The sequence below is a fragment of the Gallinula chloropus genome, assembly GCF_964237585.1.
Source record: "Gallinula chloropus genome assembly, chromosome: 14".
Classification (NCBI taxonomy): domain Eukaryota; kingdom Metazoa; phylum Chordata; class Aves; order Gruiformes; family Rallidae; genus Gallinula; species Gallinula chloropus.
Window position 1 is genome coordinate 10566963 of NC_140099.1, and position 22730 is coordinate 10589692.

General features: G+C 41.7%; 2 protein-coding genes across 2 annotated transcripts in view; one reads left to right on the top strand and one right to left on the bottom strand.

The window, feature by feature from the left end:
* Window positions 1-78: 78 nt before the first annotated feature.
* On the bottom strand, window positions 79-15646 carry CCNK (cyclin K). The gene is made up of 11 exons (XM_084270502.1): window positions 15565-15646; window positions 13615-13881; window positions 12535-12616; window positions 11794-11925; window positions 10893-10998; window positions 10685-10742; window positions 9289-9458; window positions 7397-7680; window positions 4639-4675; window positions 3532-3609; window positions 79-1409 (listed from the first exon to the last, which is right to left on the bottom strand). Exons 2-11 carry the CDS (start codon window positions 13809-13811, stop codon window positions 784-786), a joined length of 1770 nt encoding a protein of 589 aa, XP_084126628.1. The 5' UTR covers window positions 13812-13881; window positions 15565-15646; the 3' UTR covers window positions 79-783.
* Window positions 15647-16107: 461 nt separating this feature from the next.
* Window positions 16108-22730, top strand: part of SETD3 (SET domain containing 3, actin N3(tau)-histidine methyltransferase) — a 66841-nt gene continuing 60218 nt past the window's right edge. Inside the window, exon 1 of the mRNA XM_084270478.1 lies at window positions 16108-16201. The gene's annotated coding sequence lies outside the window, so the exon portion shown is untranslated. The remainder of the gene's footprint in view (window positions 16202-22730) is intronic.

Consider the following 22730-nt stretch of genomic DNA (forward strand, 5'->3'; position numbering starts at 1 on the left):
AGACCACTGCTGAAATACCTCACAGCAAGAACCCTGATCATGAAGTCTGAACTAATACAAAAACCCTGGAAATCGGCTAAATTCAGAACCAATTTTATTTGCGTAGTTGAGAACAAAGTAGTCTCATTTATAACCAGGTTGTTCATCACAGTAGGTTGTTACATTCAGACTTTCACACTTAGAAAATATATATATTATGTACAGGAATTTGCAAATAGGTGTAAACATACAATACTTTAAGATACCAGTACATTCCAAAACAAAAATATCAGCAAGGCAAACACCTCAAAATTATTCCAGTCAGCTAGCATTCAGATTCTCTCTTAAATAAAGTAGCTTTTATGCTTGACATCGTGTTGTTTTAATTATTACTACAAATGAAGTTTCTCACTATAGATCAAACATCATGGTATCTGGCTATTTTGATACTCAAAAATAGGCACTGGTTTCTAGAAGGAAATTTTCTTCTTACTGATATAATTGAGCCAATATGGCTGGTTTTGCTAGTACAAAGTAATCCAGTGCTGGAGTAACTCAAGACAATTTAAACTTAAGTCAAATGTATAAAGTTAGAATAGATACTGCAAAGCTGATTAAAATCTAGAAGCCTATATAACTCACCATAAACAATACTGCAAACAGATCAGCTAAATTTTCATTTCACCGCCTCATTTCTTCATCTAAATTATACAAATTACCCTCCTCTGCATCTTTACAAAGTAGTTTTTGGCTAGCTATTCCTCCCTAATCAACATAAAGAGATACCGTGCAAATTACCTCATGCTATCTCATCCAGGTAGCACGTCCAAGTCCTGCTACAGGTGGCATACCAGGTGGTGGAATTGGAGGTGGTACAGGTGGCTGCCCACCTGGGGGAACAGTAGGTGGGGGATAACTAGCTGGTGGCATTCCCAGCCCTGGTGGTGGATGAGGTGGTACTGCATGGGTTGGAGGCAGTCTTGGAGGAGGGAAATTGGGGTTGTATGTAGGTGGAGGAGGAGGATATCCAGGAGTAGGAGGTGGAATATTGGGTGGGGGGAATGAAGTAGGGGGTGGAGGTGGAACTGGTGGTGGAGGGTTGGGAGGATAGACATGAGGATGATATGGCAGATGAGTCGGTGGTCCGTAGGCCGGTGGTAAAGCTCCGTAAGTTGGTCCTTCTGTTTTCATCATTGACTGAAGACTTTGATAACCCTCCCCTGACATGTATGAATTTGTAGTAGACATCCCTGTAATGTAACTGGTGGGGGGTGGGGGTGGAGGCCGATGCGGCAGAGGTGGAGGTTGGTGGACCGGGGCGGGATGAGCAGGGGGAGGAATCTGGACCTTTGGCATATCTACTGAGTCCACAGTAGTAGATTGCTCTGCTTCTCCCATTGAAACTGTGGTTGCCAAAGGAGGCTTGCGCTCTGGAAAAAAAGAGAGGTTTGTTTATTTTTTGGAAGGATAGTGGCAATAATAGCTTCTGAATACTTCATATTTTTCTTCCAGTTAACATATCAAGAGAGGACTCGATTCTCCTGATCTTCAAATACCATGTGGTGTCCAGCCAGACCTTCTTCTGTCACTAGAAAGTAACTAGGCTGCATAACAAACCTCCAAGTTCAGCTTTTCCCATTCTAAAAGTTTAATACATCTTCAATTCTTACTACTATTTTCTTAAAATTTAAATACTGTTCTACAGTCAGCAGGAATTAGCAGACTGAATGGACTGAATCAAAACTAGCAAATTTAAAAAGCCATGGGACCCAAGATACCAAACATCTTTTGATCAGTGCTTCTATCTTTCTTTAGTCTAGGCCTCTTTTCTACCTCTTTTATACTCCTGAGGTCGGCCTGGGATTACACTCTGCACTTCACTTGTCTCCCATGTTAGGAAACACCAAAGTCTCTCTAGTCTTTAATCCTGTTTACCAAACGAAAGAAAAAAGAAAATCAGAGGCTAAGTAGGAAAGGGCAACAGATTGGATTTCATGTCCCAAGCAATCAGCTTTGTTCCACTGAGCAGTTTCAGGGAACTCGATACCTGACACTGTGGGGAAGTTCATAAAAAGGTTTGATGAATTTTACAGAATTATACTTGGCCAACTCTAGGAATGGACTTGTTTTAAATTGGCTTCTCTTTAAATAAGGATCTTAATTATTTTTTATTTGTTTTAAGTAAGAAATACCACAGTAAGAAAACTGACTTAACGGCAAAATCTTTTATGGTCACACAGTCAATATTAAAATGCCCAACAAAAAAGAATTGGGGGAATCCTGACAACCACCTTACTTATGTACGTAAACATCTAAAACACTGTTCTGTAAGAAAAGTTATTTAGAAGCAGATATAGAGCAGTCATTTCCAGTGGCATGCAACAACTCAACTGACAATGCTCAATGGGATTTGAGGTTAAGCCACCTTCCAGTACTTCTTTTCATTTGGTCAATAAACATTCTTAGTTTTCATCTGATTTTTCCTCCGAGCCCCCAAAAGAGTTGGTCTCTGAAGACAGTTCTTAAAACATTTCAGCACTCATTTTCAGTGATTTGTTTGCATAAACAAATTCTAAGAGGAAAATTTTTGGTAAGGGAAAAATCCATTACCTGTCTAGGATTTACCTTATGTAAGCAGTTGTAATTTTAACAGCGAAATTGTCCCAAGGACAGCTACAAAATTAGATCATTCAAGGTGGGTATGCTGGCTGTGGTACCTACGAGTTCAATGACTTCTAGCCCCCGAATTACAGGAGACAATTTCCCCATTTGCTCATTTTCAGAATCATTCTGCATGCAAGATGTGCATTCAAGATTTAACAACCGAAGAAATAATGAACATAATATTTAGAAAAAGCCCTTAATTAGATTTTAACGAACAGGAAAAAATGGTCCTACTGTATTTCAGAGCAGTGTTTTTTTTCTCTTGTAATTCCCTGCTAGAAGCTGTCATCTTCCAGTTACATTACAGAGAGTGCTCTATAAAATATTTATGTCATATTTATGGGTCACTGGAAGGACAGCCAATGCATCAAGGCCCTGGAAGCACATTTTTACAACAGGACAGTTTATTTTGCAAACATAAGGTATGTGTGTAGTGTTAAAGTTCTCTGGTAGATTAAAGTCATCTTTTGGGACACAGACAAGAAAGTAACCCCCTTGTTGTTCAGAAATTGCATACCTGCAGGATTTCTAAAGATGTAACATGGAAGATTTCTATAGGTTGGAAGCCACTCTAGTAACATAATATGGCATCTGCTTTCACTTTGAGAACGTGACATTTACTTTTAGCCTTCTAGACCTTTAACAGTCACAGTTTTGTTTTGCCTTGTCCACCTAGTACAGTCTTGTTTTCATCATAACTTCTCTGCTTCTGCCTGGAAAAGCCTGTGCTACCAAGATGAAATCCCCCTTGGAGCTTGTCTGCGCACTGCTTTTACTTGCCCAGCTCATTAATCAAGACAACAACCCCTTCCCCTTCCCCCACCATCTGAATGAAAAGTGGAGCAATTAACTGCCAGAGCAAGTATGTGTTAGGAAAGAGCAGCTTACCTGGAGGCGGATGTGCAGGAGGGATCGGTGGGTGTGAAGTTTCGATTTTCGGGATTTTCGAGGGGGGTGGTGGTTGTTCTAAAAAACAAAGTTCCTAATTGGCTACTGTTCTGCAATGTTGCCCAAAGTCCACCTCTATCCTCACACTAATGATGATCACATCATATAACACTATGTGAAAGTACAGTGGAAATCCCATATAATCTATACATTTAATAAAGAACACAAAAACCAAGACATTTGTATAAAGCGGCATCCAGTATCACACACATCTTCCAAGAACCCATGCCTACAAATTCAAGCTATGCACTTTAAACCTGGAGACAAACTGTCCCAGTAACACTATGAATGTGCAGAGGAGCACACATACACTTTCTAGCACAAACCTGCAACTTGTAAATAGTTAAAACAAATCCCAGGAGGTGATGAATGATGCTCCCTGTGCAAGGAGAGCATGTGTCTAGGAACCAAACCAAATTGTAATTGCACAGGACAAAGGAGGGAGACTAGACAGCTCTCTGGAATCTGTCTGCAGAGCTGGAGAGGGAGAAGTGCCAAACTTTGGAAAAGGTTACAGAATCACACCCTGGCTATCCTGGAATACATTGTTCCAAATTAACAAAACAAAGAAACAAAACAGAAGAAAAACCCACCAACCCCAAACCAACAAAAAGAATTATCTGTGTCTTTTACTGGCAGCCATCCCAACTACTGGTTGCAAATCTCACTGGTTACCAACAGAGTTGTTACTTGTGCAGCTACTGAATGACAAGGTACCTTCAGTCACTTCCAAGATGCCACAGCTTGCTGAACAACTACTCCAAACGACACAAGGAGTTATATGTTGAGAGTTGTGTAGTTTAACAAGACTTCTACTGAATAGACTGTATTAAGGGACTCTTGGGGTCAGAGTTAGACTCTGGTTTTTCAAGTTTCACAGTTAGGAACAATTTAAAAATAATTATAAGTAAATATTTAAAGATGCATTTTCAGGATCAGAATAGTTTAGAACTGCAAAGCCTGTAATCAAACCAAGCAAGCATCCGCAAATGACTTCTGGTTAAAACAGTAACAAGAAAGTGCTAAGAATTGAGTAGTAACAGTTACCTGATGATGTCTTTGTTTCTTCTTTCGGCGATACAGCCTGTAAAAGGAGGAGAGAAATAAGACCACTGCAAAAGACAAAGCATTTTAAAATGGGAACAAGCAACCCAAACAGGAAACATCTGATGGTCTGCTGAAGAGCTTTTGTACCTTTCTGACTAAAGCAAAACCAGTTTCTTCCTCCCTTCACTAAGAGGAGGCTGGTCAAACTCTTTACTTGTTCTATTAGGAGGTTAATAATGTCCAATCCATTTAGGCAGATGCAACACAAACACTAGAAGTCAAATCACACTGGGAAAGCCCAGCTTAACTGGCAGAATGAAAAGACTGAAAAAATAGAAGCTATTTGAGATGCATTTCCTGCTGTTCTCGCTGTTGAATATTCCATCTTGTTTAATTTATTTATCATCCACTCCACACACGTCATGGTCTGGTACACTGCTCACTAAGCTGAAAGCAAGAGACTTGCCCTCTGTTCCTCATTCTGCTTTGACCTGTCATTCAACCTTTGCCAAAATCACTTCAGGCCCTTATGCTTTATTTACCAGGACAGAAGGCCAGTGAAAGTGTTGCTCAGTGTAAAACATTTCAGAAGCTTTCAGAGGGAAAGTGTTGTATACAAGCCAAACGTTATGCCAGAAAAAAAAATCATGCATGCTGAGCAGAACCCACAAGTTTTTGGTTGGGTTTTTTTGTTGTTGTATCTAAAAAACCCCCAAATGACCCACAATAATCTCACACCAGAGTAAAAAAAAAAAAAAAAAAAAATCTTTTCAGCTTACAAAGTCCAATTGAGATCACTACTTGATGGTCTTTGAGAAGAACAGAAAAACTAACAAATTTTAAGTACAATAAGCTCAGTTATAAATGTAATTAAAATTAATCATAGAAATCAGAGGGGTACAGTACACAGTTTCTGCATCTTTTCAAATAAAAAGATTCTTTTAAGGGACTATTAGTGGTTTCACCTTCACCAACTGTATCAAACTAAATATATGATTCACATCTAATGATTCACCAGGATATTTTTAGTGAAGTCAACTGAACATTAAAGTGCTCTTCACGACCAGAGACATAGAGGATCTGCAGATGTGTTAGACATCTGGTATGGGCCTGTAATTCATGGGCCAGTGCCTCAGCTGCCTGAAAGTATCTTGGCTCAGTAGCAGGTAACAGAGTTACAAGAGTTCATGTAAATGGAAAAATCTTGCCTCCAGGAACAAAGTATATTCACGGTCTGTACAAATCAGAGGAGAAGTCAAGCAAAGCCCTATTTATAGAAGGAAGGAAACATTTTAAGTAAGGTTTATGGCACATCTAACCAAAGAACATTTTGGAAGCACCAAGTCAGTCTTTCAAACACCACACATCTTACTCTCCTAGGCTGCTTTCTGGAGAAAGCATAATTTCAGATCATCATGCTTGCTTTTACATGAATGAACAATCATTCACAACAACGTACAATCAGATAGACACACATAGAAAAGTCACAATTATTATTTACAACTTCTGATGTTCCAAGCTGTTCCAACCATTTTTGTTGAATAAAAACATGAATAGTTCCCTGCCCTACTGATCTGACAACCCAAGCTGAGTTTGTGCGGATGATAGGGAGTAAGGATTTCTTCTAATTTTTCTATAAAGAGCTCTCACAATCTTTAAGCTAATTAATTAACACATTTTACCAACTTTCTATCATAAATAACTCTATAATTCAGTTCAAGAACTGTGTATTTCAATATAATTACTTTTGTAGGCTCTATCTTGTAATTACAAGACCAAGGATTTAGGGAGTTGCATTTTTTCTCTTTTGGGGAAGCTGCTATCACAAAGGCACTGCACTCTTCCAATTCCATTTCATTCTATCATTTGTTGCTTCTTTTTTTTTTTTCTCTCCTGTATATTTTGCTTTCTCTTTAGTTTGTTTTGGGGATTTTTCCCCTGGACATCTGCTCTCTAGTTTGGGCATGCATTAATTGCAAGTTAGAGCAGAAGCTGTAAAAGGTGTATAGTTTACTTCCTGAACAGACTTGTTCCAGAAATTTTACTTCTGGAAACACCCTTTTAAAACAAGTATATGCAAAACTTGTTTAACTTTTTTTCCCCTCCCTATAACTTACAAGTGAAAAGAAAAAAATTAGATTAAGGTCTGAAAGCTTCCTTTGGACTTGATGACTGTGGAACACCACTCAGAACTTGATATTCTAATCGCCAGTGTATTTTCTTCTTTTCAATAAGGAGGTGATAATACAAACAAAGCGAGACTTTAATCCATGATGCAATGATAGGCTTCTACTCTTACTAGATCATTTGGAAAGATCTAAAAATTTTGACACATTCTGAGAAGCCATCATTCCCTTAAACTTGTAATCAAAGAGCAGGAAATCAAGTATCTTCATCACCATTCTGCACAGCTCTACATTCAGGCATGGCACAAGAGACCATCCCTAAATCAATGCTGCTTAATAACAAAACCAACAGCACAGAACCAAAAAGAGAGTCAGGACCTTAAGAGCTCATGGTGACTCCAGCCTCTCCACTGGTCTCAAGTGGAATGAGAATGTGGTATGCCAAAACCATAAAGGTTTTTCTACACTAATGTACTTGCCATGTAATCAGTGAAAGTCTACCAGACAAAATTAATCACCAGGCTCGTTCTTACAGCAAACCTAAATCTGCTGCACACTGCAGACTTTAAATCAAATGGACATCAAGTCAGCCTGAAAATAACGTTCAAGTTAAGGTTCAAAGTTAAACTTACTGCTGGTCTTTTAATTTGTCTAGGAGGACTTGACTGAGGAGAGGGCTTTTTCGATTGCTGTGCTTGTGTTTGCTGCTGCTGCTGCTGTTGTTGTGCTGACTGCTGTGACTCTTTTTGCTGCTGGGCCTGTGACTGCTCTGAACCCTGGGATTGCTGGGATTGCTGTACCGTGGGTGCCTGAGGAGTGGATTGAAGAGATGGTGGCTGCTGCAACTGGTGAGGTGTATGATGAGGCATTTGCTGTTTTCCCTGTGAGTACAGATCCAGGATCTGGTGACAGATGTCTAAAAAGAAAAAAAAAAAAAAAACCCACCCAAAATTATTATACATCCATAATATACGAGCTATACATTTAATACAGGATAATCAACTAAACTTTTTACTGGACATCAATTTCAGAAAAAATTAAATATTATTCATTTTTATAATGACCAGAGATAATATTTTTTAAAAATACTTTTTCAATTTATCCTTGCATCTAGGAATTTCTTCTGCCTATGCTAAACAAGATGTGTGCTCACCTTCAAAAATAAAAACAAAGTGTCTTTGTATTGATTTACCCTGTTATTATTTTGTGTGCTTGGAGAGCCAGGTAACAATGTAACACCAGAACAGCAATACAGTGAAGTGAGTGAAGGAAGATTATATGTTACAACATAGATCTCGTCAGGACAGTCCAAAAGGTTTCATGAAACTAAGCAAAGGACTAGTCCTAAATTCTTCTTCTAACATGTTAAGAGCTACAGGTTTGTCACAAAACTTGTAGGACCAACTGACAACCAGGTGCAAGAGCAGCACTCAATGAAAGGAAAACCGTTCTAGAAAAGCTAAATGAGTTCTTTCAGTGAGCATTCACTGACGCAGAAACTGCAGACACTCCCATTTTCTAACCCTCTTTGACAGTGATTCAGCAGAGATCTGAAACTGGAGGAACTCTGAAAAAGAAGCCAGGATACACACAGAACAAGTCATCAGATCTGTATGGCATTCACCTAGTAGTTCAAAGAGCACCAAAGGCTAAACCACCTGAACAGCAACACACACTGTTTCATTTAAAACTTTCATAGAACCAAGCAGCATAAAGGCTTCTAAAGCAACTGATGGAACTAGAAGCATGCTTGGCCTGATGTTTGTACCTGGTAAGCTAGTAAAAACATCTTCAATAAAAACAAATTAGCAGCCACATAACCACTTAACAAGAGTCAAGGAGAGGTCCTGCATTTTACGAACTTCCTGGGGATCCCTCAAGAGGACAAGCAGCAGATACAAACGAGCAAAGAACACAGTATTAGGATACCTGTACTGAAGACAAAAATCCATAATTCATCCCCTATCAGAATTCACCCCCCTCTACACACCAGAATTCATCCTCCACAATCTGTTCCTCAGTCATGACACACTGCAAAGTGTGCTTACAGCCCTAGCATAATTTGGTTAAAGAGGTCAACCATTAATGAGAAAGACACTGGAAACCAGGCTCCATTAGTGCCAGTGTTTGAAGAGCTGATTACTTAAAATGGGGATGAGGGAATTGTTTAAAAAAAAAAAACAACACAAACACCAAACCAGACAAAAAAGCCCCAACAAAAAAAACCCCACAACTAAAAAACCCAAACACATCATGACAATTTGCCAGCTAATTAACCATGGTATAAACTAAGCAGTAGCAAAGCAAATATTGACCAGATATGATAACTAAAGATACTTCTTGACTAAGACAGTCTTACAAGTTTAGTTAAAAAGCTGGTTAAGGTGTAGCAGATTTATCCTGAGTTACATACTCCACATTATTTTGGCAAAAACCCAGACAGAAAGCAACTTGCATTCACCAATGACCTAGATCACACAGTTAACAGAAACATTCCTCTGTTTGTGGCCAATGTTTTTCATACCTTCCAGAACATCAACGGGAACATCTTGGACAAATTGCTCCCACCATCGTCTGTACATTGGTTTTGATGTCCATTCCTGTATTTCAAACTTACACAAACGGCCTGCTAAGTACATAACTGCCACAGCTATGATCTCAGGTTCCCACTGCAATGACAGCGTAGTGCAGAGACTGGAACAATAAAAAAACAAACCAAAACATAACTCTGAAGACAATCTGGGCTGTCTAAGTAAAACATGTCAATGTACAATGCTATAGTTAACAGTGTATAAAATCCAACCACACTTTAACATCTCAGAAAACTTTATCTAAGAGGCTTTGCTAAACAGAAGAGTTACAAAACTAAACTTTTTCTGCAATACTGTTAGCATGAAAGAGGGTGCTTTGTAAAAGTACAGTACAGGTAATACAGAGGGCATATGCCTACAACAGCAATGTAACACAGTGAAACATCAAGTCTGGAGGTTACAAATAGAAAAAATAACACTATGTGGGTGTGGATGAAAAGGGAAACAACAGAATTGTATTCCAAGCATGTGTAACTACCTTCCACTCTAGTCTCACCTGTAATGTTAACTGACTATAGTGCTGTCGTTGTGTGATGGCATTGTATTCCTCTGCTTAGGGAATGATGTAAATATCTGGATTTTAGAGTTTCCAAATGTTTTTCAATAAAATGCAAGCAAGCACTAAAAAAAAATCCCCTCACACAAAACAGCCAATATGAACTTGTAAAGCAACTTGTCAAGCACAATGCAAGTTTTAGATCAAGCTGTAAAAGATTATCTTGAATAGCCTTTGTTAAAGCTAATGCTAAAATACTATTGGTCTTATATTAACTGAGTAAGTTCCTGTCATAATCAAAATTATTGTTTCCCGATAGTAGTTTTACATAACAAAAGTTGTTTTTCTCTTATTTTCCCTTCATTCTTTTCTACAGCTCAAAACCGTACTCCTCACTGAATGTAATGGCTAGTTTATTATTACCAAAATACCACTTTAAAAAAAAAAAGTTGACCAACATGATGGAACTGGGAATTGATTTATTTTCTCAGAATGTGCCACTATCTCAGATTGGGCAAGAAGCCAGTTTCTATCCTGGAGATCTATAACTTACTTTGTTCCTCTCAAAGAGTAACTTTTTTTTAATGCAGCATTAAATCATTACCACAAAACTGCAAAGTTCTTAATAGTCTGCTTCTATACCACATTCCCTGTTCAATGGAACTATCCTGGAAACGATGGAAAGAAAATACTGATGAATGTCATAAAAAACCCAACAAATAACAAACAGAAATAATGTAACAAGTTTTTGTCAAAGAAATACCTAACTCCAGACTGAAGTACTAGCAACAGTAACTATTTAATTTTCAAAAAGTTTCCTAGAAATATTGTACCTGTCATTGACAAATGTCCATGCCATTTGAACCAGTTTTTGAATTTTATTTTTGTCTCCTGAAAAACAATCAAAAAAAAAAAAGGTATAAGAAATAAAGTTACTAGGAAGGACAACCAGTTTGGAACGGAATACTCTTGCACTGTTAATGTAAATCAAGCTCTGAAAATAAATAACAAGCATTACTTGCTCACCCTGTAATATTTTACCTTTGAGTTGTTTGGCATACTTGAGAAGAAATTGATATGGATGTTCCACTTGCAAATCAAACTTTATTGTTTGTAGTAAGATTCTTTCAAGAACCATCACTTCTTCCTAGAGAATTTAAGAAGGTAATCACAATATTATTCCTCCCTTTACCCACAATTACTTTATGCTGGTATAAATCATGATTACAGAGCATCTCCAGGCAAGCATACTTGCCTGCTGTTTTGCTTGATGAGGGTTTGTCTCCAAGGAGAACAAAATCTCTCCAACTTAGAACATTATTTTAAACCCAGATACTTTTTCTTCATGTTTATTTGGGGCAGGAGAGATGATGTAGTGTTTAGAATTCCTTTTCTTCCATAGAGGAAAGAACTAACTAAGATACAGCATGGAAATGCCCAATATATAAAATCACAACAAAAAGGGAAGATCTCACTACATTTCTCTCCTGAGTTTAAGATACTTCTGTTACTTCTAATAAGCAAATTTTGAGAGAAGCATTGCTCTGTGAAGTCAAGTACTCTAAACAGGAAACTGCTCAAAACTTGCAGAAGTACGTCTCTTACTTAGCTTCAGATCTGCTATGAATTGCTTCCTGTCAAATATGTCTTGATGATATTTCTAGCTCTGACTGGAATTACTCAAAATAACAACAGAACTTACATGCAATTAAATGTACACTTTTTTATATTAGCAATTATCCCAGTAAGCTCCCAAAACTACTTGTATTAGCAAAAATTATTTTCATAGTTACCTATCACATAACCCGAAGGAGCTAGAAAAGCATGCTGAACATAGAAATTGATTTAGAACAACTGAAAAATAAGCTGGCACTATAGTGAGTGCACATCCCTCTGCTGGAACACAATAGAGTGAAATCAATTTCAACATGAGTATTTTCACCTTTGGATCATCTCCAAACTGTCCGAACTGCACGTCATTCAGCAAGCTACGAGCTGTTTTAATAATATCTTTACATTTCTTGGGTGTTTCTTCAACTTTTCCTGCCAGGAAGAGACAGCAGGCTCCTGTCACCTAAAAAAGAAAAAAAATGCTCTAACAAACTCTCCTTCATGTAGATAGATATGCAATACAGCATAGCACTGTACAAAAACACTGGCAGTTTCCATTAACAGTTCTGTGGAAGTTTCCCAGGAAAGACTTGATTAACATACTAATTTCTGACTTTACTACAGTGTTAAACTTTTACTTTTTCAAAGGAATAATGCAGAATTTGAAGTACTGTCTGTTTTATACAACTTTGTTTCCTGGTGAGAAACGCAAAACAGAATTCAACCTCATTCAGCATTGCCTGTCAAGAACTTTTATGACACTATTACACTATTTTTTTCTTTGACCTTTTAGCCAATATGGGATTGCCAAAACTACAGCTGTTACTCTTCCTAAAGAACATCACCAGCAAGGTATAACTCCAGTGTCAACATAAATATGTTTCTAAGCATAAACAGAAATGCATAAACAAGCAGCAACAGTGTATTCGACCTTGCAATGATTAAAAGATAAAACATTTGTTTTTCTACAGAGCAGTGGACAGTAGCACTACCCAAGTGACTTATTACATTTTCAAACAGTCCATGCCCAGTGCAATCACTGTGTTAAGTCATCAATGTTGAAAATACTTACATATCTTGGGAATTGTTTGAAGGAATGAAACATATAAAACCGATGGAAATAAATTATTCCGGTTGCTAGAGTATCATAATGTCTGTGGTGCAGAATAAGGACTTTCAAACAGGGCATAAAAGAAATTTAAAACCAAACATGCACACAGGAAAAGATACATTCTGATGTATCAAGTATCTCAAGTAATTGTCCATTCAGTGACCAGTTAGTAAAACAGGAGCATTAAAAAAATCCTATGCTGTTATTCCACCCAGATGCAGTTCATAACTAAAGCATTTGTTGAAAGAGAGTAAAGTCCCAATCGTGTTTATAGGAAGACCCATGAAATGTCACCCTTGTGTTAAACCATACCTGCTTCAGCAAAGGTCAAAACCATCAGCAGGTACATGAAGGAAGAGAACAATTATCACTTCACATATAAGTGTTGGCAGAGAGGGAAGTTACTACTTATTCACACCTACAAATGCAAATAAAATCTGAACATGCTTCTCTTTAAGGAGACTTCCTTCATCTTCACTAGGTTTTAAACAAAAGAACCAAGGAGATTCAAAGCAGCATGGGAATGTAGGAAGCAGAGAGTCTAAGTGGCAGGCTACAAGACAGGACAGCAGACAGAACTTACTGTTTACTGGTACGGTAAATACAAAGTTGCGAATTCCAGCGTAAACACCGAAAGAAACCCAAACAAACAAAACCAAACCAACCAACCAAACAAAAAACTGCAGAGGTAGAAGTTGGAAGCCTCAGAGACGAAATATATAGAAAAAGGAATGCAAAATTTGAAGTTTGAGAAGTAACGTAGATTCATTCTGGTAACTGCCAACAGAAGTTATCCTTAACTGGCAAGCCTGTATCACCTCACTTCTCTACTGCCTAAGGGCTTCAGTCCAAACCTTGCTTACCCAATGAATGCATAAAAATAAGTTACATCAAAAAGCAAGAAAGCTCTAAAAGATTTCTGATTAATGGACACTTGAAAAGAAATATCTGAACAGGTAACTAGGCACGTAAGGCCACTTCTTGTACATTTTATTCTGAAAATCTCTACTCAAAGCCATTTGATACCAACTGAAAGGATACAGCCCTAAACGTGTTCCCACATCAAATATGAACCTGGCCCCTTCCCTGCGGTATCGTGCCTCAGTAGCTGGATCAAGCCCTTCTAGCTGCGATGGTGTATGTGCCAAGTCTTTCTTATCCCAGTACCAACATGGCTTTGTATGGTCCAGGTTTGCCAAGTTAACAGAAGGGCTGGAATTTTCTTTATTCTCCTTCATTTATTAAACCAGAATTGTTCTTGCTTTTTAAGTTTTCAAAAAGAAAGTCTTCAGATCGCCGCTTCGGAACCTTTAAAAAAAGAAAAAGGGATTTGTTTATAGATAGACACTTCCCTCCACCAATGCCCCATGCTCAAAAATGTGTTAAATGGAACAGGATTTAACCTTGCCCAACGGAAGGGACTTTTTTGATGCTCAAGGACAAGCGATATTTAACCCTGCCCTTATCTTTCCTTACAGATGTAGGCTATCTTTGCTATTATCTGTTTAATAAAGAAAGTTCAGTAATGCATTATCAACAACATCTGCCACTTCTTACTGTAACAACTTTCACCTCCTTTGTCTGCAAAATAAGGAAAAACAATCCAGTGATGGCAGCAGCAAGATTTGAAAAGTTGTGAGGGGTGGGGATCAACTCACAGTTGCTAACTAGGAAACACGTTTGTTATGTCAGTCTGAATGACAATTTAAATATCCAGTAGTGTTCTTTCACACACTGAGATCAGGACAACTGACTGGAGACTAAAGGATAGGGTGCCATCCAAAATCACCCTCAAAGCAAGGCAGCTGATTACACTCAGTGTGCTACTTTCCTGTGCTGCCCAGAACTTCACAGATGCATCACAAAGCTCTGCAGTTCACTTTCTGCTGCTTGAGTTATGACTGATGTTCAGTCATGCCTCAATTTAGAGGTGCCTTTATTTCTTCAAGTGCAAATTCCCCCCTTGCTGTAATTCAATAAGCTACAGATACTTATGCACAAATTACTGCAGTCACCTGCAAAGGTTCACATACCAAATGGTGATTAAGATGTGATGCAACATATTTGCTCCAAGCAGAACAGAGGAAGAGCCAAACTTAGAACTCCTGAAATCAAGCTAGGTATTTTCAAGATGTTTCCCTATTGAAAATGGAAGAATTGTCACATGAACTGCCAGAAAAAGCCTCTGCCTGCGATCAGCATCTCAGCCTCACAGAGCTTCCCTTTTTCAGAAAAAAGGCAACTGTCCACGTTGGTTCTGGATGAACCTTCACAACTAAAGGCACCAGCCGCAGCTCAGTCCAAACTCTGTCACAACTAAGCGAATGGCTACTTAAAACTACTTCTAAAGCCCGCACAGAGAGCTCCACGCCAAGGCCACACGTTCCCACCATCTTTGCCGAGGAAGCGTGACTTCCACAACCGCTGCACTGGCCCTTCACAAGTTACTTCGCTTAGCAACGCTCCAGCGGGTTAAAACCTCTCGTCGCGCTACAACTCCCGCTCCTTCCCAGGAGCGCGGCCAGCGCTTCCAAACACAAAGTCAGGGCGAAATCCCGTCAAGCCGAAAGCATCCTAACGGAGCCACCTCCAGCATCCCAACGCAACCCGCCGCGGCCGGAAATCACGGGAGGCTCTTCCCTGCCCTTTGAGGCGCCCCAGCAGCACAGAGGCGACGGCAGGAGCGCGATCCCGGCTCTTTCACACCCTACCTTACGCGAACCATCCGACCGAGAGCCCGGCTCCGACCTCTACAGCCCTCACACCGGCGAGGTGGTGGCGTTCAACTCCGCCCAGAGCCGGCCCGCCCGCCCGCCCGCCCGCCACAGGCAAGGCTGCCGGTGCCCGCGGAGGCGCTCGTTCCCCGCCCCGGCCTCCCCGCTCCCTTCGCCTCCTCCCCAGGCCCCGGTTCTCGCCCGCCAGCGGCCCGGGGGTGCGGGCGGTCCCGACTCGCCAGAGGCGGGTGGCCCCACGCAGGCGTAACGCACTCACAGGCCACGCGCGGGAGAGGGAGCCCCACCGGAGCGCGAAGCCTCTAACGACAGCGAAGCCTCCGCGCACTGCGCGCCGCCATCTTGGGAACCAGGCCAGGCCGCTCGCTACGTCATCACGTCAGCCCCACAAGGGCACAAGGCGCGGGGCTGCCGAGCAGCCAATGACAAGTGGCAGCCGCTAGCCTAATCCCGCCTCCTTCGGAAGGTGCCAAACGCGACCAGCAGGCGGGCGACGTGCTCCCGCAATCTCAGGTCGAGCAAATCAGAAGGCTGGAGGGAGAAGATTGAAAGCCGTAGGAGCCAGTAGAAAGCCGAAGGCGTGTGTTAAATATCAGCCAATGGGAGAGCGGCCATGCCCTTTTTTAAGACCGGTAGCGAAGGCGAAGGGGTGGTTGTCGGGGATTGGCTGCCAGGGGCCTTGGAGGAGGTGGGGCTTTCCGTCTGTGCGCTGCTGGGCCAATGGCGTCGGCGGGACGAACTCGGAGGCGGGGCCGGGCGGCGGGCGGGGTCTGGTAGGGAGTGCGGGGCTGGGGTGAGCTCGGCCGCCGCCTCCCCACCCGTGGGCAGCGGTGTCCGGCGCGAGGGGCTCCGCGCCGCTCCCAGCAGGCGAGGCAGGAGCTGCCGCTGCGCGGGAGGTAAGGCGGGGCCTCTTCCGCGGCCCCCTCTCTCGCCCGAGCCCGTTGTCCCGCGGCCAGACCTCCCTCACTCCCGCCGGGCCCCGGGCCCTTTCCCTCAGTCCTCCCGGGGGGGGGTCCTCGTTGCGGCCGGCCCCGCCGGCTCGCTTCCCGCAAGAGCGGCCGCTCTTTCCGGGCACCCCCCTCCCTCAGCGCCCCGGGGCGCGCCCCGCGGGCCCAGGCCTCGCCGCCCCATCCTCTTTCCCTCCGCCCCCGGCCTCCTTCCCCGCCTGACGGCCGCGGCGAACCGGGCGGCCGTTACCCCACGCGCGGGGCGCCCACGCGCCACGCCCCTCCGCGTGCGGGGCTGCGCCCGCCCCGCGCCGCCCCGCCCCCGCCCCTTCCCCCGGGGAGCTGCAGCCCCCGTCCCGCTGGCTGGCGGGGGGGGGGGGGGGTGGAAGGGAAGCGGTGGGCCGGCGGTTCGGCTTCCCACTCGCTGTGGCGGTTCTCTTTCCCACTGACTCGCCGGAGGCGGTTGGCGTGCGCGCCTCGGCCCACCGCCGGCTCGATCTGCCGCTCCGCCGTGGGTGGGTCGGTCTCGCCTCAAGCCGGCCTGCGCGGGTTGAAAGCGAACGAGGCGGTGGCGTTCGCGTCTTGTCCCTCCCCCCCTCGCCCCCCCCGAGAGCCGATCAGAGAAACCAGAGTAAAACAAATGGCTTAAAACTGCTTTCCCCGTGATGTCATTCCTTTTTTTACGCGTGACACATTTTGAGTACTCCCTGCTCCTACTTCTGCAGCTTTCCAGAGAGCCTCCAGCTCTTGGGGTCTGGCTCAGGAGCCTTTCTGCTGGTACGTGGCTTCTCAGAGCCCTACTTGACAGGAAAATCTTGTGTGGGCTTCTTTCCTCTTCTTGCCCGGTCTGCAACCTGCTTTAGTAAAGGGATTAAACCTTTGGAGGAAAAAGGGTGGGTTTTAAAATTAGAATAAATCGTTTAAACTGTTTATCTACAGGGGTGTTACTCCTAACGCAACCTGGGTGATTCAGCCTCCCCATGTTACTACAGCGGCTGCTGAAACAGAACTTCTCATGAACCCTTCCTCATCCCCCTTCTTACCCAGCAACGCCTGCTTAGAGTGCCTTACACTTGTCTTTAATTCTTAGCAACTTCCTTAATTTTGAATTCAAGTGGTGCTTGGGTTTTTCCCCCAAAGGCCATATTTAGCTTTCAGGACAATCATGGTTCTTCCTTTTGGAGGTTTCCCCTCGCAGCTTAGTTCAAGGTGGGTTTTCTGCCAGGCCTTTTGGGTGGACCTGTCCTCAGAAGCTAAGCTTTTGCTCATAGGGTATTTAGAAACAAATTGCCTTTTTCCCTTTCCCACCTGTACCTTCAGGTTGTTTGGCAAATATTGCCACTAATGTTAGCTTAATATCTCACAAGTGTTTTCTGCTTTCAGTTGTTGTGAGCTTGTAACTGTAAAGTAAAATAGAGTATTTTGTAGGTGGGTAAAACAGCTGTAGCATTCTGCGTGTCTGGTATCAGGCTCCTGGTATAAAATAGGAAGCCAGTGTATGAGTTGTTGGAGTAAATGGCATGATCAACACAAAGGCGAGGGTGTTTCCAAATATTTTTGCTCAGTTAGGTAACTTAATATGGTAGAGGTTCAGGCATGCCAGCCTGAGCTCCAATAGAGCTTTCAGTTCTATTTAGCAAGCTGGACTGAAGTATATCTTGAAATACAGTTGAAAGTGCTTTCATGGCATTGTGTTCCTAGAAACAGTTTTAGGGTCTGGGGAGAAGAAATACTTGTGTGTTCCCAGTTAGAGATGGCCTGATCTGTATGCTGAAGTCAGATCTGAGTCTTGAAATAAACTTAGAATTTCAATATAGCACATACTTTAAAATTAATCACATAATGTCCCTCTCCACAAGAAAGTGTACATCCCAAGGATATATTTGTTGTAACAAATGTAACAAATATAACAAACTAGGTTCTACCTACTGTATCTCATGTATCACATACTTTGTCATAGTGGTTGTGATCCTACTTAAGCTGACAAGTTGGTTGACTTTCAGCAAATGAGTATTTTAGTGGTTGTAAGAAAGTGGCAGTTTGAGGCTGTGGGGGAATCTGGGGGAAACTCTTATCTTCACTACCAGAATGTTCAGTGCCCATGGTTTAAGCATGAAGGGGTTTTGGAGTCCTGTGCTGTTGTGTTGGCTGATGACAGAAATCGATCTGTATGACTCGTTTCATTCTCAATTAGGAGTTATATTTTCTAAACTGAGGTTAATATTTTCAACAGGAAGAACGTGTTTAGAAACATGCAAGTAATAGCAGTACATTAGAGTTGTTTTTTGTCATGCTGCTCAAAAGGGGTTTGAGGAAGACATCTGTGAGTCTTCAGGAGGAACTAAAAACTTGAGCAAGGAAATTTAAATGACAGAAGGACATTGGCAAAGTGGTGGAGTTTAAAGGTCCATTGATTGCTTGGTTGTGTTTTTTTTCCTTCAAAGAGTAAATATTTTTATTTTCTGGTCAAATATTTGTCTGAGGAGCTCATTCAAAAAAGAGGCAGTGGGGTTATTAATCATTAGGAAAGGCTTGTTTCCTGTGGGGCAGCTGGTGAGCTATCTTACTATAAACACCTCACTGATCTTCTCAGTAAGAAGCACTCCTTCTGCCTAAGACAGCTTTAATGGAAGGCAGAGAGATGTGGGGACAATCCTGTAATTATTAAGATAATAGTTTGGAATTCACAACCTGATAAAAACAATAGCAATGATGAAATACATACTTTTGGGGGGGGGGGGGGGTTGTCTTGGATATAGCCATTTTTCTTTGCTCTTTAGTATTTTGTGTTAACTTCAAATTAATTTCTTACTAGAATTTGCTATTTCATTTATGAGACAGCTTTGTATTTGGTATCTAACTAGCTTCAACTGCAGTGGAGAACAGGCAGGCAGAATAAATGTCAGACTTTTTTTTAATCCCAGTAGATGCAGGAGAATCTTGAGCATCCCAAGTCAGAATGTTGTTAAAATGTATTCTCTTTGATTCTAATTCTAAGTCTAACTAGCTAAACTTGGTGCTGGTATTTTTTTTAAGTGCATCAAATAAACATTTAGCTAATTTTAGTAACTTCTTTTGCTATTGTTTTGCAGAGTGGCTTTTTACCTGTATCACAGTATTACATATGTACTGTTATTCTTTCCTTAACCTAAAACTAAACTGGGATTAAAAAAGTTTGTCCTCTGCAAGCTGGATGCGTGCAGTGTACATAGCAGTGGTTCAGTCTTTCCTCTTGTTCACGTGCTTTAGACTTGTGCTAATGCTGGCAAATCTGTGACAGTACAGCTTTTATAGCAAACAGGGGATCATTAATTTAATTGTGAGCAGCCTTTGCCAGCTAACTTATTAAGGACACATCAGCATCCTAGGCCTGGTTTGAAATGTTTAATAATGTTTTAGCCAAGACTACTAACTGTAAAATATAAGGAGAGACCTCTCAAATCTAAATGAAGAACACCAGGACTACTTCATCGTACCGCAAAAAACTTCACATTAGTGTTGTCTGGCTTTAGTCTTGTGTATTTGAAGCTAGACTTTGAAGAGGATTGTGTTGAAGTAATTAAAAGGCAAGTTCCATGCCCAAGAGTGTTTTAACATTGCTCTGTGTTCTTGCTCTTGCCCTTCTTCTCCTGTAACCTTCTTTGCTCCCTTTTTCTGTTTTTAGCTACTCTGCCCTACATTGGCTCTCGCCTGCATCTCTTCCACCAAATGACTATTCCAGTTGCTCCATCTATCCCTGTCTGTCCTTTACCACTTCCCATACTGTTCAGCAAGTCTGCTAATACAGCTTCATTCTCTGAAGTAAGGAAGAGTTAGCACCAAAGTCCTGCATTTCAATTCTGGGATCTGTTACCACAGGAAAGCAGCAGACCTGTCAGCTGCAGGAAGGGGGATTCTAGCTTGGGCTGAAGCATGTCGCGATGTGAATAACTGTGTTTTGGATCAGCCTTATCTCCAGTGAGTACATACAAACAGGAGTTTACATGCTCTGAGTAATGCATAAAGCAGACATAAAACAAAAGACATGTTTCTGAGACTAGCTACTAGCCTATTAAGAATCAAAACAGAATATGGCTTCTAATTTGAGCTTTCTGAGGATTTTTGGAGCCTGAAGTTAAGGACCGTTAAATATTAGGGTATGACAAGTTAGTATCTACTTCCTTGTTTATTTTATTTTTGGATGTTTTCTCAGTATCTCTGAAGGAATTGACTGACGTGTCCTGGAAGTGCCTAAACATGGTGGTTTAGCAGTGCTTAAAGCACCATGTTTTTCATGTAGGTGTTTTAACGTAGGTCAAAATTGTCTTTGTAGTGGAAGATAGAATGCAAACCCTTTCAGTTCTTCTAAGTTGCTTTTCAGTTGTTTCTGTTAAGAATTTGAGCAGCCTGCGCTGAAAGAAAGGGAGTCCATCTCTGAGGCTCTTGTGATAGCAGTCTGATTCTGATTCTGGCCTTTTGCATGTGGATCAGTTCGTATGTTTTGCTTTTTATATGTATTTGTACATATTTTAGGATAGGATAAACAGTGATGGAATTATGCAGCTCGCAATAAAACAAGCCTCTTGCATCACAAGTGCTGCTTGTATATCTTAGGAAGTAGTTAATGGAAATTGCAGAATCTTCCTTTGTCTTTAATGCTTTATAGCACTAACACTTGAAACTTTCAGATTTTATTGTTTTAATGGAGTGGGAAGAGGGCATGATGTTTGGGTTTCCACTTCCATGGAACTTGAGCTGATGGTCCAGTATGTCCCATATGCTGTGGTTTTGCTGAGTGTGCCCATGGGAAGGTATGGTGGCAACCTAATACGAGGTGTGGACTGTATCCTGATCTGACAGGCCCACTGGGGGCTTGGATTTGTGGCCACTCTTGGAGCCATTTGGTTATCTTGATGACAGAATTTATAGATGTAGCTACATAATTACTTCAGGTGCTGAGAGGGGAGGTTTTGGGTTTAAGAATTTATGTATTAAAATATTTCTGACAAGAACTTCTGCAAGATCTAGTTTTGCAGATTTCCTTCTAGGTAATTGAAGCAAAGTGTCTCATCTGCAATATAATATAATTTGTGAATCTGTATGCTCTGTCCTGTTGTCCAGGTCATCAGTGTAGATGGTAAAGTGTTGGTGCAAGGATTAATCCCTGGGGTACACCACTGTGACTGACCTCCAGCTAGACTTAATGCTGTTCATCACAATTTTTTGATCCCAGCAATGCAGCCAGTTTTCAGTGCACAGTCAGGCATGGCCTCCCATTCATAAATCCATGCTGACAATTCCCAGTCACCTTGCCCTTCATATGTTTTGGAAAGGCTTCCAAGTTTACTTGCTTCAGCAGCTTCCCTCCACTCAGTACTGGTGAGGTTGCACTTGGAGTACTGTGTCCAGCTCTGGGCTTCCCAGTACTAAATGGAGTACGAAATGGAGCTACTGGAGAGAGTCCAGTGGAGAGCCACTAAGAGGATTAAGGGACTTTCCTCATATGAAGAAAGGCTGAGAGCTGTAACTGTTCAGCCTAGAGAAAATAAAGCTCAGCAGGATCTCCTCAGTGTGTATAAGTACCTGAAGGGAGGGTGTGAAGAAGGCAGAGCCGGGCTTTTCTCGATGGAGCCCAGTAAGAGGACAAGAAGCAGTAGGCACAAACTGAAGCAAAGGAGATTCCTTCTGAACATCAGGAAGCAGTTCTTTTACTGCAAAGGTGACTGCTCAGTGTCTCCCTTCCTCTTGGATCACCTGTCTGGCCCTGCTGCCAACTCTTCTGTTTGAATTTTCTTGGCAGCATCTCCTGCCACCCTTGCTTAACATCCTGCACATAGCATTGGACCATTCCTGAGCTTGGAGGAAATGATCATTGAATGTCCCACCTCTTTGCAGTTCTTAAAAATTATGGGGTAGTAGCAGAATAGGTTGCTTTTCATCCTTCAGTTTTCAATTGCATGTGCTTAGAAGAGGTGAAAGTAGTAGGCCGCTAGAGCGTATTTTGTGAAATGAAGAACAGATGCCCAAGTTAGCGAATACTGAATTATTCTCTTGCATCAAGTGTCTCTGGTTCTGGGAAGCTGGATAGGATTTGTTGGAGTACTTGATGCTACTTTTTTTTTTTCTCTAAGTAAATGTAACAAACCATGATTTATAATTTTGAAAACTATCCCCTAAAGATAAAAGTGTGCTTACATGTATGATTTTGTTACATTTTTAATACCTACATAGGCTGCACTTCAGTGTTTGTCAAACTGGTTCTGATTTACTGCCTTGATAGACACTGCACCTTAGTTCTACCAACTGAACCCTTGATACAAAAGGATTCCTTTGATGCAGCTGCATACATTGTATTTCATTGAACAGCTTACTAGGAAATAGCCCCTGGTGTATATCTAAAAGCCTGTGATGCATTTGTCCAGTTCTTAGGGGGGTTTTACCTAAACAAGCCTGACTATTCGAAATAGACTCACAACCTTCTGAGGCAATGCTCCATTGC